At 42.5% G+C, this 19962-nt stretch overlaps 1 protein-coding gene across 1 annotated transcript in view; it reads right to left on the bottom strand.

Annotated features, from left to right (window-relative positions):
• rttn (rotatin) overlaps positions 1-19962 on the bottom strand; it is a 129634-nt gene that overhangs the window by 64597 nt on the left and 45075 nt on the right. Inside the window, exons 30-34 of the mRNA XM_065007079.1 lie at positions 19073-19183; positions 18299-18457; positions 17932-18009; positions 17372-17561; positions 17083-17177 (exon numbers count right to left, since the gene is read on the bottom strand). Coding sequence (XP_064863151.1) covers positions 17083-17177; positions 17372-17561; positions 17932-18009; positions 18299-18457; positions 19073-19183 — 633 coding nt within the window. The remainder of the gene's footprint in view (positions 1-17082; positions 17178-17371; positions 17562-17931; positions 18010-18298; positions 18458-19072; positions 19184-19962) is intronic.

Below are 19962 nucleotides of genomic sequence, written 5' to 3'. Positions count from 1 at the left end.
TACCTACATGTACACTGCTGCTACTCGCTGTTTATTATCTATCCATAGTCACTTCACCCCTACCTACATGTACACTGCTGCTACTCTGTTTATTATCTATCCATAGTCACTTCACCCCTACCTACATGTACACTGCTGCTACTCGCTGTTTATTATCAATCCATAGTCACTTCACCCCTACCTACATGTACACTGCTGCTACTCACTGTTTATTATCTATCCAGTCACTTCACCCCTACCTACATGTACACTGCTGCTACTCGCTGTTTATTATCTATCCAGTCACTTCACCCCTACCTACATGTACACTGCTGCTACTCGCTGTTTATTATCAATCCATAGTCACTTCACCCCTACCTACATGTACACTGCTGCTACTCGCTGTTTATTATCTATCCATAGTCACTTCACCCCTACCTACATGTACACTGCTGCTACTCTGTTTATTATCTATCCATAGTCACTTCACCCCTACCTACATGTACACTGCTGCTACTCACTGTTTATTATCTATCCAGTCACTTCACCCCTACCTACATGTACACTGCTGCTACTCGCTGTTTATTATCTATCCATAGTCACTTCACCCCTACCTACATGTACACTGCTGCTACTCGCTGATTATTATCTATACATAGTCACTTTACCCCTACCTACATGTACACTGCTGCTACTCGCTGATTATTATCTATACATAGTCACTTTACCCCTACCTACATGTACACTGCTGCTACTCGCTGTTTATTATCTATACATAGTCACTTCACCCCTACCTACATGTACACTGCTGCTACTCTGTTTATTATCTATCCATAGTCACTTCACCCCTACCTACATGTACACTGCTGCTACTCGCTGTTTATTATCAATCCATAGTCACTTCACCCCTACCTACATGTACACTGCTGCTACTCGCTGTTTATTATCTATCCATAGTCACTTCACCCCTACCTACATGTACACTGCTGCTACTCTGTTTATTATCTATCCATAGTCACTTCACCCCTACCTACATGTACACTGCTGCTACTCGCTGTTTATTATCAATCCATAGTCACTTCACCCCTACCTACATGTACACTGCTGCTACTCACTGTTTATTATCTATCCAGTCACTTCACCCCTACCTACATGTACACTGCTGCTACTCGCTGTTTATTATCTATCCAGTCACTTCACCCCTACCTACATGTACACTGCTGCTACTCGCTGTTTATTATCAATCCATAGTCACTTCACCCCTACCTACATGTACACTGCTGCTACTCGCTGTTTATTATCTATCCATAGTCACTTCACCCCTACCTACATGTACACTGCTGCTACTCTGTTTATTATCTATCCATAGTCACTTCACCCCTACCTACATGTACACTGCTGCTACTCACTGTTTATTATCTATCCAGTCACTTCACCCCTACCTACATGTACACTGCTGCTACTCGCTGTTTATTATCTATCCATAGTCACTTCACCCCTACCTACATGTACACTGCTGCTACTCTCTGTTTATTATCTATCCATAGTCACTTCACCCCTACCTACATGTACACTGCTGCTACTCGCTGATTATTATCTATACATAGTCACTTTACCCCTACCTACATGTACACTGCTGCTACTCGCTGTTTATTATCTATACATAGTCACTTCACCCCTACCTACATGTACACTGCTGCTACTCTGTTTATTATCTATCCATAGTCACTTCACCCCTACCTACATGTACACTGCTGCTACTCTGTTTATTATCTATCCATAGTCACTTCACCCCTACCTACATGTACACTGCTGCTACTCTGTTTATTATCTATCCATAGTCACTTCACCCCTACCTACATGTACACTGCTGCTACTCACTGTTTATTATCTATCCATAGTCACTTCACCCCTACCTACATGTACACGGCTGCTACTCTCTGTTTATTATCTATCCATAGTCACTTTACCCCTACCTACATGTACACTGCTGCTACTCGCTGTTTATTATCTATACATAGTCACTTCACCCCTACCTACATATACACTGCTGCTACTCGCTGTTTATTATCTATCCATAGTCACTTCACCCCTACCTACATGTACACTGCTGCTACTCTGTTTATTATCTATCCATAGTCACTTCACCCCTACCTACATGTACACTGCTGCTACTCTGTTTATTATCTATCCATAGTCACTTCACCCCTACCTACATGTACACTGCTGCTACTCTCTGTTTATTATCTATCGATAGTCACTTCACCCCTACCTACATGTACACTGCTGCTACTCGCTGTTTATTATCTATCCATAGTCACTTCACCCCTACCTACATGTACACGGCTGCTACTCTCTGTTTATTATCTATACATAGTCACTTTACCCCTACCTACATGTACACTGCTGCTACTCTCTGTTTATTATCTATCCATAGTCACTTCACCCCTACCTACATGTACACGGCTGCTACTCTCTGTTTATTATCTATCCATAGTCACTTTACCCCTACCTACATGTACACTGCTGCTACTCGCTGTTTATTATCTATACATAGTCACTTCACCCCTACCTACATGTACACTGCTGCTACTCTGTTTATTATCTATCCATAGTCACTTCACCCCTACCTACATGTACACTGCTGCTACTCTGTTTATTATCTATCCATAGTCACTTCACCCCTACCTACATGTACACTGCTGCTACTCTGTTTATTATCTATCCATAGTCACTTCACCCCTACCTACATGTACACTGCTGCTACTCTCTGTTTATTATCTATCCATAGTCACTTCACCCCTACCTACATGTACACTGCTGCTACTGTTTATTATCTATCCATAGTCACTTCACCCCTACCTACATGTACACTGCTGCTACTCGCTGTTTATTATCTATCCATAGTCACTTCACCCCTACCTACATGTACACTGCTGCTACTCTCTGTTTATTATCTATCCATAGTCACTTCACCCCTACCTACATGTACACTGCTGCTACTCACTGTTTATTATCTATCCATAGTCACTTCACCCCTACCTACATGTACACTGCTGCTACTCGCTGTTTATTATCTATCCATAGTCACTTCACCCCTACCTACATGTACACTGCTGCTACTCTCTGTTTATTATCTATCCATAGTCACTTCACCCCTACCTACATGTACACTGCTGCTACTCTGTTTATTATCTATCCATAGTCACTTCACCCCTACCTACATGTACACGGCTGCTACTCTCTGTTTATTATCTATCCATAGTCACTTTACCCCTACCTACATGTACACTGCTGCTACTCGCTGTTTATTATCTATACATAGTCACTTCACCCCTACCTACATGTACACTGCTGCTACTCGCTGTTTATTATCTATCCATAGTCACTTCACCCCTACCTACATGTACACTGCTGCTACTCTGTTTATTATCTATCCATAGTCACTTCACCCCTACCTACATGTACACTGCTGCTACTCTGTTTATTATCTATCCATAGTCACTTCACCCCTACCTACATGTACACTGCTGCTACTCTCTGTTTATTATCTATCCATAGTCACTTCACCCCTACCTACATGTACACTGCTGCTACTGTTTATTATCTATCCATAGTCACTTCACCCCTACCTACATGTACACTGCTGCTACTCGCTGTTTATTATCTATCCATAGTCACTTCACCCCTACCTACATGTACACTGCTGCTACTCTCTGTTTATTATCTATCCATAGTCACTTCACCCCTACCTACATGTACACTGCTGCTACTCACTGTTTATTATCTATCCATAGTCACTTCACCCCTACCTACATGTACACTGCTGCTACTCGCTGTTTATTATCTATCCATAGTCACTTCACCCCTACCTACATGTACACTGCTGCTACTCTCTGTTTATTATCTATCCATAGTCACTTCACCCCTACCTACATGTACACTGCTGCTACTCTGTTTATTATCTATCCATAGTCACTTCACCCTACCTACATGTACACTGCTGCTACTCTGTTTATTATCTATCCATAGTCACTTCACCCCTACCTACATGTACACTGCTGCTACTCACTGTTTATTATCTATCCATAGTCACTTCACCCCTACCTACATGTACACGGCTGCTACTCTCTGTTTATTATCTATCCATAGTCACTTTACCCCTACCTACATGTACACTGCTGCTACTCGCTGTTTATTATCTATACATAGTCACTTCACCCCTACCTACATATACACTGCTGCTACTCGCTGTTTATTATCTATCCATAGTCACTTCACCCCTACCTACATGTACACTGCTGCTACTCTGTTTATTATCTATCCATAGTCACTTCACCCCTACCTACATGTACACTGCTGCTACTCTGTTTATTATCTATCCATAGTCACTTCACCCCTACCTACATGTACACTGCTGCTACTCTCTGTTTATTATCTATCCATAGTCACTTCACCCCTACCTACATGTACACTGCTGCTACTCGCTGTTTATTATCTATCCATAGTCACTTCACCCCTACCTACATGTACACGGCTGCTACTCTCTGTTTATTATCTATACATAGTCACTTTACCCCTACCTACATGTACACTGCTGCTACTCGCTGTTTATTATCTATCCATAGTCACTTCACCCCTACCTACATGTACACGGCTGCTACTCTCTGTTTATTATCTATACATAGTCACTTTACCCCTACCTACATGTACACTGCTGCTACTCTCTGTTTATTATCTATACATAGTCACTTTACCCCTACCTACATGTACACTGCTGCTACTCTCTGTTTATTATCTATCCATAGTCACTTCACCCCTACCTACATGTACACTGCTGCTACTCGCTGTTTATTATCTATCCATAGTCACTTCACCCCTACCTACATGTACACTGCTGCTACTCTGTTTATTATCTATCCATAGTCACTTCACCCCTGCCTACATGTACACTGCTGCTACTCTGTTTATTATCTATCCATAGTCACTTCACCCCTACCTACATGTACACTGCTGCTACTCTCTGTTTATTATCTATCCATAGTCACTTCACCCCTACCTACATGTACACTGCTGCTACTGTTTATTATCTATCCATAGTCACTTCACCCCTACCTACATGTACACTGCTGCTACTCGCTGTTTATTATCTATCCATAGTCACTTCACCCCTACCTACATGTACACTGCTGCTACTCTCTGTTTATTATCTATCCATAGTCACTTCACCCCTACCTACATGTACACTGCTGCTACTCACTGTTTATTATCTATCCATAGTCACTTCACCCCTACCTACATGTACACTGCTGCTACTCGCTGTTTATTATCTATCCATAGTCACTTCACCCCTACCTACATGTACACTGCTGCTACTCTCTGTTTATTATCTATCCATAGTCACTTCACCCCTACCTACATGTACACTGCTGCTACTCTGTTTATTATCTATCCATAGTCACTTCACCCCTACCTACATGTACACTGCTGCTACTCTGTTTATTATCTATCAATAGTCACTTCACCCCTACCTACATGTACACTGCTGCTACTCGCTGTTTATTATCTATCCATAGTCACTTCACCCCTACCTACATGTACACTGCTGCTACTCTCTGTTTATTATCTATCCATAGTCACTTCACCCCTACCTACATGTACACTGCTGCTACTCACTGTTTATTATCTATCCATAGTCACTTCACCCCTACCTACATGTACACTGCTGCTACTCGCTGTTTATTATCTATCCATAGTCACTTCACCCCTACCTACATGTACACTGCTGCTACTCGCTGTTTATTATCTATCCATAGTCACTTCACCCCTACCTACATGTACACTGCTGCTACTCTCTGTTTATTATCTATCCATAGTCACTTCACCCCTACCTACATGTACACTGCTGCTACTCTGTTTATTATCTATCCATAGTCACTTTACCCCTACCTACATGTACACTGCTGCTACTCGCTGTTTATTATCTATACATAGTCACTTCACCCCTACCTACATGTACACTGCTGCTACTCTGTTTATTATCTATCCATAGTCACTTCACCCCTACCTACATGTACACTGCTGCTACTCTGTTTATTATCTATCCATAGTCACTTCACCCCTACCTACATGTACACTGCTGCTACTCTGTTTATTATCTATCCATAGTCACTTCACCCCTACCTACATGTACACTGCTGCTACTCACTGTTTATTATCTATCCATAGTCACTTCACCCCTACCTACATGTACACGGCTGCTACTCTCTGTTTATTATCTATCCATAGTCACTTTACCCCTACCTACATGTACACTGCTGCTACTCGCTGTTTATTATCTATACATAGTCACTTCACCCCTACCTACATATACACTGCTGCTACTCGCTGTTTATTATCTATCCATAGTCACTTCACCCCTACCTACATGTACACTGCTGCTACTCTGTTTATTATCTATCCATAGTCACTTCACCCCTACCTACATGTACACTGCTGCTACTCGCTGTTTATTATCTATCCATAGTCACTTCACCCCTACCTACATGTACACGGCTGCTACTCTCTGTTTATTATCTATCCATAGTCACTTTACCCCTACCTACATGTACACTGCTGCTACTCGCTGTTTATTATCTATACATAGTCACTTCACCCCTACCTACATGTACACTGCTGCTACTCGCTGTTTATTATCTATCCATAGTCACTTCACCCCTACCTACATGTACACTGCTGCTACTGTTTATTATCTATCCATAGTCACTTCACCCCTACCTACATGTACACTGCTGCTACTCTGTTTATTATCTATCCATAGTCACTTCACCCCTGCCTACATGTACACTGCTGCTACTCTGTTTATTATCTATCCATAGTCACTTCACCCCTACCTACATGTACACTGCTGCTACTCTCTGTTTATTATCTATCCATAGTCACTTCACCCCTACCTACATGTACACTGCTGCTACTGTTTATTATCTATCCATAGTCACTTCACCCCTACCTACATGTACACTGCTGCTACTCGCTGTTTATTATCTATCCATAGTCACTTCACCCCTACCTACATGTACACTGCTGCTACTCGCTGTTTATTATCTATCCATAGTCACTTCACCCCTACCTACATGTACACGGCTGCTACTCTCTGTTTATTATCTATCCATAGTCACTTTACCCCTACCTACATGTACACTGCTGCTACTCGCTGTTTATTATCTATACATAGTCACTTCACCCCTACCTACATGTACACTGCTGCTACTCGCTGTTTATTATCTATCCATAGTCACTTCACCCCTACCTACATGTACACTGCTGCTACTGTTTATTATCTATCCATAGTCACTTCACCCCTACCTACATGTACACTGCTGCTACTCTGTTTATTATCTATCCATAGTCACTTCACCCCTGCCTACATGTACACTGCTGCTACTCTGTTTATTATCTATCCATAGTCACTTCACCCCTACCTACATGTACACTGCTGCTACTCTCTGTTTATTATCTATCCATAGTCACTTCACCCCTACCTACATGTACACTGCTGCTACTGTTTATTATCTATCCATAGTCACTTCACCCCTACCTACATGTACACTGCTGCTACTCGCTGTTTATTATCTATCCATAGTCACTTCACCCCTACCTACATGTACACTGCTGCTACTCTCTGTTTATTATCTATCCATAGTCACTTCACCCCTACCTACATGTACACTGCTGCTACTCACTGTTTATTATCTATCCATAGTCACTTCACCCCTACCTACATGTACACTGCTGCTACTCGCTGTTTATTATCTATCCATAGTCACTTCACCCCTACCTACATGTACACTGCTGCTACTCTCTGTTTATTATCTATCCATAGTCACTTCACCCCTACCTACATGTACACTGCTGCTACTCTGTTTATTATCTATCCATAGTCACTTCACCCCTACCTACATGTACACTGCTGCTACTCTGTTTATTATCTATCAATAGTCACTTCACCCCTACCTACATGTACACTGCTGCTACTCGCTGTTTATTATCTATCCATAGTCACTTCACCCCTACCTACATGTACACTGCTGCTACTCTCTGTTTATTATCTATCCATAGTCACTTCACCCCTACCTACATGTACACTGCTGCTACTCACTGTTTATTATCTATCCATAGTCACTTCACCCCTACCTACATGTACACTGCTGCTACTCTCTGTTTATTATCTATCCATAGTCACTTCACCCCTACCTACATGTACACTGCTGCTACTCGCTGTTTATTATCTATCCATAGTCACTTCACCCCTACCTACATGTACACTGCTGCTACTCGCTGTTTATTATCTATCCATAGTCACTTCACCCCTACCTACATGTACACTGCTGCTACTCTCTGTTTATTATCTATCCATAGTCACTTCACCCCTACCTACATGTACACTGCTGCTACTCTGTTTATTATCTATCCATAGTCACTTTACCCCTACCTACATGTACACTGCTGCTACTCGCTGTTTATTATCTATACATAGTCACTTCACCCCTACCTACATGTACACTGCTGCTACTCTGTTTATTATCTATCCATAGTCACTTCACCCCTACCTACATGTACACTGCTGCTACTCTGTTTATTATCTATCCATAGTCACTTCACCCCTACCTACATGTACACTGCTGCTACTCTGTTTATTATCTATCCATAGTCACTTCACCCCTACCTACATGTACACTGCTGCTACTCACTGTTTATTATCTATCCATAGTCACTTCACCCCTACCTACATGTACACGGCTGCTACTCTCTGTTTATTATCTATCCATAGTCACTTTACCCCTACCTACATGTACACTGCTGCTACTCGCTGTTTATTATCTATACATAGTCACTTCACCCCTACCTACATATACACTGCTGCTACTCGCTGTTTATTATCTATCCATAGTCACTTCACCCCTACCTACATGTACACTGCTGCTACTCTGTTTATTATCTATCCATAGTCACTTCACCCCTACCTACATGTACACTGCTGCTACTCTGTTTATTATCTATCCATAGTCACTTCACCCCTACCTACATGTACACTGCTGCTACTCTCTGTTTATTATCTATCGATAGTCACTTCACCCCTACCTACATGTACACTGCTGCTACTCGCTGTTTATTATCTATCCATAGTCACTTCACCCCTACCTACATGTACACGGCTGCTACTCTCTGTTTATTATCTATCCATAGTCACTTTACCCCTACCTACATGTACACTGCTGCTACTCGCTGTTTATTATCTATACATAGTCACTTCACCCCTACCTACATGTACACTGCTGCTACTCGCTGTTTATTATCTATCCATAGTCACTTCACCCCTACCTACATGTACACTGCTGCTACTCGCTGTTTATTATCTATCCATAGTCACTTCACCCCTACCTACATGTACACTGCTGCTACTCTGTTTATTATCTATCCATAGTCACTTCACCCCTACCTACATGTACACTGCTGCTACTCTGTTTATTATCTATCCATAGTCACTTCACCCCTACCTACATGTACACTGCTGCTACTCTCTGTTTATTATCTATCCATAGTCACTTCACCCCTACCTACATGTACACTGCTGCTACTGTTTATTATCTATCCATAGTCACTTCACCCTACCTACATGTACACTGCTGCTACTCGCTGTTTATTATCTATCCATAGTCACTTCACCCCTACCTACATGTACACTGCTGCTACTCTCTGTTTATTATCTATCCATAGTCACTTCACCCCTACCTACATGTACACTGCTGCTACTCACTGTTTATTATCTATCCATAGTCACTTCACCCCTACCTACATGTACACTGCTGCTACTCGCTGTTTATTATCTATCCATAGTCACTTCACCCCTACCTACATGTACACTGCTGCTACTCTCTGTTTATTATCTATCCATAGTCACTTCACCCCTACCTACATGTACACTGCTGCTACTCTGTTTATTATCTATCCATAGTCACTTCACCCCTACCTACATGTACACTGCTGCTACTCTGTTTATTATCTATCCATAGTCACTTCACCCCTACCTACATGTACACTGCTGCTACTCACTGTTTATTATCTATCCATAGTCACTTCACCCCTACCTACATGTACACGGCTGCTACTCTCTGTTTATTATCTATCCATAGTCACTTTACCCCTACCTACATGTACACTGCTGCTACTCGCTGTTTATTATCTATACATAGTCACTTCACCCCTACCTACATATACACTGCTGCTACTCGCTGTTTATTATCTATCCATAGTCACTTCACCCCTACCTACATGTACACTGCTGCTACTCTGTTTATTATCTATCCATAGTCACTTCACCCCTACCTACATGTACACTGCTGCTACTCGCTGTTTATTATCTATCCATAGTCACTTCACCCCTACCTACATGTACACGGCTGCTACTCTCTGTTTATTATCTATACATAGTCACTTTACCCCTACCTACATGTACACTGCTGCTACTCTCTGTTTATTATCTATCCATAGTCACTTTACCCCTACCTACATGTACACAGCTGCTACTCTCTGTTTATTATCTATCCATAGTCACTTTACCCCTACCTACATGTACACTGCTGCTACTCGCTGTTTATTATCTATACATAGTCACTTCACCCCTACCTACATGTACACTGCTGCTACTCGCTGTTTATTATCTATCCATAGTCACTTCACCCCTACCTACATGTACACTGCTGCTACTCTGTTTATTATCTATCCATAGTCACTTCACCCCTGCCTACATGTACACTGCTGCTACTCTGTTTATTATCTATCCATAGTCACTTCACCCCTACCTACATGTACACTGCTGCTACTCTCTGTTTATTATCTATCCATAGTCACTTCACCCCTACCTACATGTACACTGCTGCTACTGTTTATTATCTATCCATAGTCACTTCACCCCTACCTACATGTACACTGCTGCTACTCGCTGTTTATTATCTATCCATAGTCACTTCACCCCTACCTACATGTACACTGCTGCTACTCTCTGTTTATTATCTATCCATAGTCACTTCACCCCTACCTACATGTACACTGCTGCTACTCACTGTTTATTATCTATCCATAGTCACTTCACCCCTACCTACATGTACACTGCTGCTACTCGCTGTTTATTATCTATCCATAGTCACTTCACCCCTACCTACATGTACACTGCTGCTACTCTCTGTTTATTATCTATCCATAGTCACTTCACCCCTACCTACATGTACACTGCTGCTACTCTGTTTATTATCTATCCATAGTCACTTCACCCCTACCTACATGTACACTGCTGCTACTCTGTTTATTATCTATCAATAGTCACTTCACCCCTACCTACATGTACACTGCTGCTACTCGCTGTTTATTATCTATCCATAGTCACTTCACCCCTACCTACATGTACACTGCTGCTACTCTCTGTTTATTATCTATCCATAGTCACTTCACCCCTACCTACATGTACACTGCTGCTACTCACTGTTTATTATCTATCCATAGTCACTTCACCCCTACCTACATGTACACTGCTGCTACTCGCTGTTTATTATCTATCCATAGTCACTTCACCCCTACCTACATGTACACTGCTGCTACTCGCTGTTTATTATCTATCCATAGTCACTTCACCCCTACCTACATGTACACTGCTGCTACTCTGTTTATTATCTATCCATAGTCACTTCACCCCTACCTACATGTACACTGCTGCTACTCGCTGTTTATTATCTATCCATAGTCACTTCACCCCTACCTACATGTACACTGCTGCTACTCTGTTTATTATCTATCCATAGTCACTTCACCCCTACCTACATGTACACTGCTGCTACTCACTGTTTATTATCTATCCATAGTCACTTCACCCCTACCTACATGTACACTGCTGCTACTCGCTGTTTATTATCTATCCATAGTCACTTCATCCCTACCTACATGTACACTGCTGCTACTCACTGTTTATTATCTATCCATAGTCACTTCACCCCTACCTACATGTACACTGCTGCTACTCACTGTTTATTATCTATCCATAGTCACTTCACCCCTACCTACATGTACACTGCTGCTACTCTGTTTATTATCTATCCATAGTCACTTCACCCCTACCTACATGTACACTGCTGCTACTCACTGTTTATTATCTATCCATAGTCACTTCACCCCTACCTACATGTACACTGCTGCTACTCGTTGTTTATTATCTATCCATAGTCACTTCACCCCTACCTACATGTACACTGCTGCTACTCTCTGTTTATTATCTATCCATAGTCACTTCACCCCTACCTACATGTACACTGCTGCTACTCTGTTTATTATCTATCCATAGTCACTTCACCCCTACCTACATGTACACTGCTGCTACTCTGTTTATTATCTATCAATAGTCACTTCACCCCTACCTACATGTACACTGCTGCTACTCGCTGTTTATTATCTATCCATAGTCACTTCACCCCTACCTACATGTACACTGCTGCTACTCTCTGTTTATTATCTATCCATAGTCACTTCACCCCTACCTACATGTACACTGCTGCTACTCACTGTTTATTATCTATCCATAGTCACTTCACCCCTACCTACATGTACACTGCTGCTACTCGCTGTTTATTATCTATCCATAGTCACTTCACCCCTACCTACATGTACACTGCTGCTACTCTCTGTTTATTATCTATCCATAGTCACTTCACCCCTACCTACATGTACACTGCTGCTACTCTGTTTATTATCTATCCATAGTCACTTCACCCCTACCTACATGTACACTGCTGCTACTCTGTTTATTATCTATCCATAGTCACTTCACCCCTACCTACATGTACACTGCTGCTACTCGCTGTTTATTATCTATCCATAGTCACTTCACCCCTACCTACATGTACACTGCTGCTACTCTCTGTTTATTATCTATCCATAGTCACTTCACCCCTACCTACATGTACACTGCTGCTACTCACTGTTTATTATCTATCCATAGTCACTTCACCCCTACCTACATGTACACTGCTGCTACTCGCTGTTTATTATCTATCCATAGTCACTTCACCCCTACCTACATGTACACTGCTGCTACTCACTGTTTATTATCTATCCATAGTCACTTCACCCCTACCTACATGTACACTGCTGCTACTCGCTGTTTATTATCTATCCATAGTCACTTCACCCCTACCTACATGTACACTGCTGCTACTCGCTGTTTATTATCTATCCATAGTCACTTCACCCTACCTACATGTACACTGCTGCTACTCTGTTTATTATCTATCCATAGTCACTTCACCCCTACCTACATGTACACTGCTGCTACTCGCTGTTTATTATCTATCCATAGTCACTTCACCCCTACCTACATGTACACTGCTGCTACTCTGTTTATTATCTATCCATAGTCACTTCACCCCTACCTACATGTACACTGCTGCTACTCACTGTTTATTATCTATCCATAGTCACTTCACCCCTACCTACATGTACACTGCTGCTACTCGCTGTTTATTATCTATCCATAGTCACTTCATCCCTACCTACATGTACACTGCTGCTACTCACTGTTTATTATCTATCCATAGTCACTTCACCCCTACCTACATGTACACTGCTGCTACTCGCTGTTTATTATCTATCCATAGTCACTTCACCCCTACCTACATGTACACTGCTGCTACTCTGTTTATTATCTATCCATAGTCACTTCACCCCTACCTACATGTACACTGCTGCTACTCACTGTTTATTATCTATCCATAGTCACTTCACCCCTACCTACATGTACACTGCTGCTACTCGTTGTTTATTATCTATCCATAGTCACTTCACCCCTACCTACATGTACACTGCTGCTACTCACTGTTTATTATCTATCCATAGTCACTTCACCCCTACCTACATGTACACTGCTGCTACTCGCTGTTTATTATCTATCCATAGTCACTTCACCCCTACCTACATGTACACTGCTGCTACTCGCTGTTTATTATCTATCCATAGTCACTTCACCCCTACCTACATGTACACTGCTGCTACTCTGTTTATTATCTATCCATAGTCACTTCACCCCTACCTACATGTACACTGCTGCTACTCGCTGTTTATTATCTATCCATAGTCACTTCACCCCTACCTACATGTACACTGCTGCTACTCTGTTTATTATCTATCCATAGTCACTTCACCCCTACCTACATGTACACTGCTGCTACTCACTGTTTATTATCTATCCATAGTCACTTCACCCCTACCTACATGTACACTGCTGCTACTCGCTGTTTATTATCTATCCATAGTCACTTCACCCCTACCTACATGTACACTGCTGCTACTCACTGTTTATTATCTATCCATAGTCACTTCACCCCTACCTACATGTACACTGCTGCTACTCGCTGTTTATTATCTATCCATAGTCACTTCACCCCTACCTACATGTACACTGCTGCTACTCTGTTTATTATCTATCCATAGTCACTTCACCCCTACCTACATGTACACTGCTGCTACTCACTGTTTATTATCTATCCAGTCACTTCACCCCTACCTACATGTACACTGCTGCTACTCACTGTTTATTATCTATCCATAGTCACTTCACCCCTACCTACATGTACACGGCTGCTACTCTCTGTTTATTATCTATCCATAGTCACTTTACCCCTACCTACATGTACACTGCTGCTACTCGCTGTTTATTATCTATACATAGTCACTTCACCCCTACCTACATGTACACTGCTGCTACTCGCTGTTTATTATCTATCCATAGTCACTTCACCCCTACCTACATGTACACTGCTGCTACTCTGTTTATTATCTATCCATAGTCACTTTACCCCTACCTACATGTACACTGCTGCTACTCGCTGTTTATTATCTATACATAGTCACTTCACCCCTACCTACATGTACACTGCTGCTACTCTGTTTATTATCTATCCATAGTCACTTCACCCCTACCTACATGTACACTGCTGCTACTCGCTGTTTATTATCAATCCATAGTCACTTCACCCCTACCTACATGTACACTGCTGCTACTCGCTGTTTATTATCTATCCATAGTCACTTCACCCCTACCTACATGTACACTGCTGCTACTCTGTTTATTATCTATCCATAGTCACTTCACCCCTACCTACATGTACACTGCTGCTACTCACTGTTTATTATCTATCCAGTCACTTCACCCCTACCTACATGTACACTGCTGCTACTCACTGTTTATTATCTATCCATAGTCACTTCACCCCTACCTACATGTACACGGCTGCTACTCTCTGTTTATTATCTATACATAGTCACTTTACCCCTACCTACATGTACACTGCTGCTACTCTCTGTTTATTATCTATCCATAGTCACTTCACCCCTACCTACATGTACACTGCTGCTACTCACTGTTTATTATCTATCCAGTCACTTCACCCCTACCTACATGTACACTGCTGCTACTCACTGTTTATTATCTATCCATAGTCACTTCACCCCTACCTACATGTACACGGCTGCTACTCTCTGTTTATTATCTATCCATAGTCACTTTACCCCTACCTACATGTACACTGCTGCTACTCGCTGTTTATTATCTATACATAGTCACTTCACCCCTACCTACATGTACACTGCTGCTACTCACTGTTTATTATCTATCCATAGTCACTTCACCCCTACCTACATGTACACTGCTGCTACTCACTGTTTATTATCTATCCATAGTCACTTCACCCCTACCTACATGTACACTGCTGCTACTCGCTGTTTATTATCTATCCATAGTCACTTCACCCCTACCTACATGTACACTGCTGCTACTCGCTGTTTATTATCTATCCATAGTCACTTCACCCCTACCTACATGTACACTGCTGCTACTCTGTTTATTATCTATCCATAGTCACTTCACCCCTACCTACATGTACACTGCTGCTACTCACTGTTTATTATCTATCCAGTCACTTCACCCCTACCTACATGTACACTGCTGCTACTCACTGTTTATTATCTATCCATAGTCACTTCACCCCTACCTACATGTACACGGCTGCTACTCTCTGTTTATTATCTATACATAGTCACTTTACCCCTACCTACATGTACACTGCTGCTACTCTCTGTTTATTATCTATCCATAGTCACTTCACCCCTACCTACATGTACACTGCTGCTACTCACTGTTTATTATCTATCCAGTCACTTCACCCCTACCTACATGTACACTGCTGCTACTCACTGTTTATTATCTATCCATAGTCACTTCACCCCTACCTACATGTACACGGCTGCTACTCTCTGTTTATTATCTATCCATAGTCACTTTACCCCTACCTACATGTACACTGCTGCTACTCGCTGTTTATTATCTATACATAGTCACTTCACCCCTACCTACATGTACACTGCTGCTACTCACTGTTTATTATCTATCCATAGTCACTTCACCCCTACCTACATGTACACTGCTGCTACTCACTGTTTATTATCTATCCATAGTCACTTCACCCCTACCTACATGTACACTGCTGCTACTCGCTGTTTATTATCTATCCATAGTCACTTCACCCCTACCTACATGTACACTGCTGCTACTCGCTGTTTATTATCTATCCATAGTCACTTCACCCCTACCTACATGTACACTGCTGCTACTCTCTGTTTATTATCTATCCATAGTCACTTCACCCCTACCTACATGTACAAATTACCTTGACTTGTCTGTACCCCCGTACATTGACCCGGTACCAGTATCCCCTGTATATAGCCTCATTATTTTATTGTGTTACTTTTTATTTTAAAAATTACTTTAGTTTATTTAGTAAATATTTTCTTAACTCTATTTCTTTAACTGTATTGTTGGTTAAAGGCTTGTAAGTCAGCATTTCACAGTAAGGTCTACACTGGTTGTATACGGCGCATGTTACAAATAACATTTGATTTGAATGGTTTCTAGTGGTCAAGTGGACTGAGTCTTAAGCTGCAACCTAAGAGGATTACAGTCTATGAATGGGCCTTGATCCACCAGACCTGCAATACTTTACGTACCAGAGTGCTGGAGGTGGACAGGGAGCCAGAGGCCCTGCTAGGATTCACTGGGACTCGGTTAGGAGGTCTCCACAACCTCAGGGAGTCATCCGCATCTAAACAGACAGACAGGGAGCATCACAAACAACATCATGCAAGAAAAAAAAGAGGCTACAGGCCAATAAATAAAATACTTTGCCCGTTTACCACAATAACACTTGATTTCAGATTCACTCTGACTGAATCACTGATTGAACAACCTAATGGCTAGACAGACTGACAGAAGAATGGACAGGTGCAGTCCCAGGACCTTCAGTGGTGCTGTCCTGTGGGCCGGGGTCCCTGGCTGAGGGTTGCAGGTCGAAGGTGTACCTGCCTCTGTAGCAGGCTGTGGCCATGAGGGCAGTGTGCTGGAAGAACTGACAGTGGTAGAGCAGAGCCTGTAGGGCTTGGAGACCCACCAGACATACACCTGAAGACTCATCATGGACACACGGACTCTATGGAGAGAGGGAGGAGAGAGAGGGAGTAGAGGAAGAGATGAAAACATGGTAATTACTATGTAACTCGATTTTTTTAATTGAACCTTTATTTAACTAGGCAACTAGTTCTTCTTTAATATGACTGCCTACCCCGGCCAAACCTAGACGACGCTGGGCCAATTGTGCGCCACCCTATGGGACTTCCAATTAAGGCCCCAAGTGATCCAGCCTGGAATCGAACCAGGGTCTGTAGTGACACCTCTAGCACGGAGATGCAGTGCCTTAGACCACTGCACCACTTGGGAGCCCATGAATTAACCTACAGTATGTCAGTACCAGGATAACTAAAACAACATACCACAACAAAACATAACCAAATGCCACTGACCTGCCAGGTAGAGTCGGTGACCTGGTCAGCTGTGGCAGGCATGGGCATCACCAGTAGGTTCTGGAGGATAAACACCGCCTTGAGAAACACACAGAAGATGAGACAAGAACATCAACAACACTGCCATCTAGATGTACTTAGCTGGTACTGCAAGGACTTTACTTTAAACTTGTTGATGGAGTAAAGTTGTCCTATGTCTGATTTACAAATGCATTGTCTGGAACGGTTATTGGTCAATATGCCCAGAAGGTGCCACCATGGCTGCCGTGGCATGCTAAGAGCATTATTATGCATTCTGCTTTAAACCATAATGCCCAAACTCTCTCTATGGCTTAGTGGTTAGCGAACAGGCGTAGGTGTTCAGTACCTCTCTGCGGACCATGGTGCTCTCTTGCTGGTCCAGGAGGATGTTGAGCAGGGTTCCCCACAGACCTCCACTGATATTCTGACAGCTGCTACTCAGAGACTGGCATCCACTGGGCACAGAGGACAGGGCAGAGCCCACACCCAGGCTGGCAAACCTCACCTGGAGAGGGGATGGAAGGTAAGTGGGATAAGGCAGCAGGGGGGAGAGGGGTGTGAGAGAGGAGGGGAGGGTTAAAAGAGTGGTGGGAAGGGAAAAGCGGAGGGCGAGGAGAGAGAAAGGAAAAGACAGAGAGCCAAGGGGTTGGGTGTGAATACAACAGCAGATAGATAAAAAAGGTACCTGTCTGACACACCTGGGGTCCCCAAAGTCACAAAGACACTGTTCCAGAAATGTCTTGGATATTTACACTGTCACTCTGGCATTTGCTGTGATCCACACAGAAAAAGATCCTACTTGTCATGGGAATTTTTTCACATTTACTTATAGAGAACTTACAGATAGAGAGAGAGAGAGAGAAAGAGAAGACATTGCCCTTTGCTTTTCATTGTCAGTGCTTGTGAACTCAAGCGTAGGAGTCTAGGAAGGAGCACCGGTTTAATAACAGAAACTTTGGAGCAGAGAGAAGCAATACAAACTTTTGCCTGAATGTCTCTCCATAACTCCAGACGGAATTTGACAAACTGTTTCCATGAAATAATAACTTGTACTTCTTACGCTCACATTTTATTTTTCTTGCTTGTTCTTATACAAGTTGAGTCATTGAGTGTATGTTACCTCCGGGTCTCTGTCCACCCACAGAGGTATGAGCCAGGCAAGACCCAGCTGTGACCCACTGGGGTCATCAGACCCCACCTCCTGACCCAAAGACCACTGAGAAATGAAGTCCTGAAATAGATCAACACAAAAACAGAGAATAGTCATATCTCCAGAAATCCAGACTGATGTACAAACAAAAGGAGAAACTTCTCCATGCAGGAAGCACACATTAACACATTTACTCTACTACTATACTGAACAAAAATAGAAACACAACATGTCAAATCTTGGTCCCATGTTTCAGGAGCTGACATGAAAGATCCCAGAGATTTTCCATACGCACAAAAAGCTCATTTCTCTAAAATTCTGTGCACAAATTTGATTACATCCCTGATAGTGAGCTTTTCTGCTTTGCCAAGATAATCCATCTATCTGACAGGTGTGGCATATCAAGAAGCTGATTAAACAGCATGATCATTACACAAGTGCACCTGGTGCTGGGGACAATAATATGCCACTAAAATGTGAAGTTTTGTCACACAACACAATGTCAAGTTCTGAGGGAGTGTGCAATTGGCATGCTGACTGCAGGAATGTCCAACAGAGCTTGTTGCCAGAGAATTGAAAGTTCATTTCTCTATCATAATTTTGCCTCCAATGACATTTTAGAGAATTTGGCAGTACATCCATGCAGTCTCACAACCGCAGACCACACGTAACCATGACAGCCCAGGACTCCACATCTGGCTTCTTCACCTGCGGGATCGGCTGAAGAATATTTCTATCTAACAAAGCCCTTTTCTGTGGAAAACCTTATTCTGATTAGCTGTGCCTGGCTCCCCAGTGGGTGGGCCAGGCTCCTTAGTGGTTGGGCTCACCCATGGCTGCGCCCATTGCCGTCATGAGAA

This window comes from Oncorhynchus nerka, linkage group LG22 (genome assembly GCF_034236695.1).
Source record: "Oncorhynchus nerka isolate Pitt River linkage group LG22, Oner_Uvic_2.0, whole genome shotgun sequence".
In the NCBI taxonomy this organism is placed as follows: domain Eukaryota; kingdom Metazoa; phylum Chordata; class Actinopteri; order Salmoniformes; family Salmonidae; genus Oncorhynchus; species Oncorhynchus nerka.
Note: the sequence above shows the minus strand (reverse complement) of the source record. Positions and strands in the feature narration are given on the sequence as shown.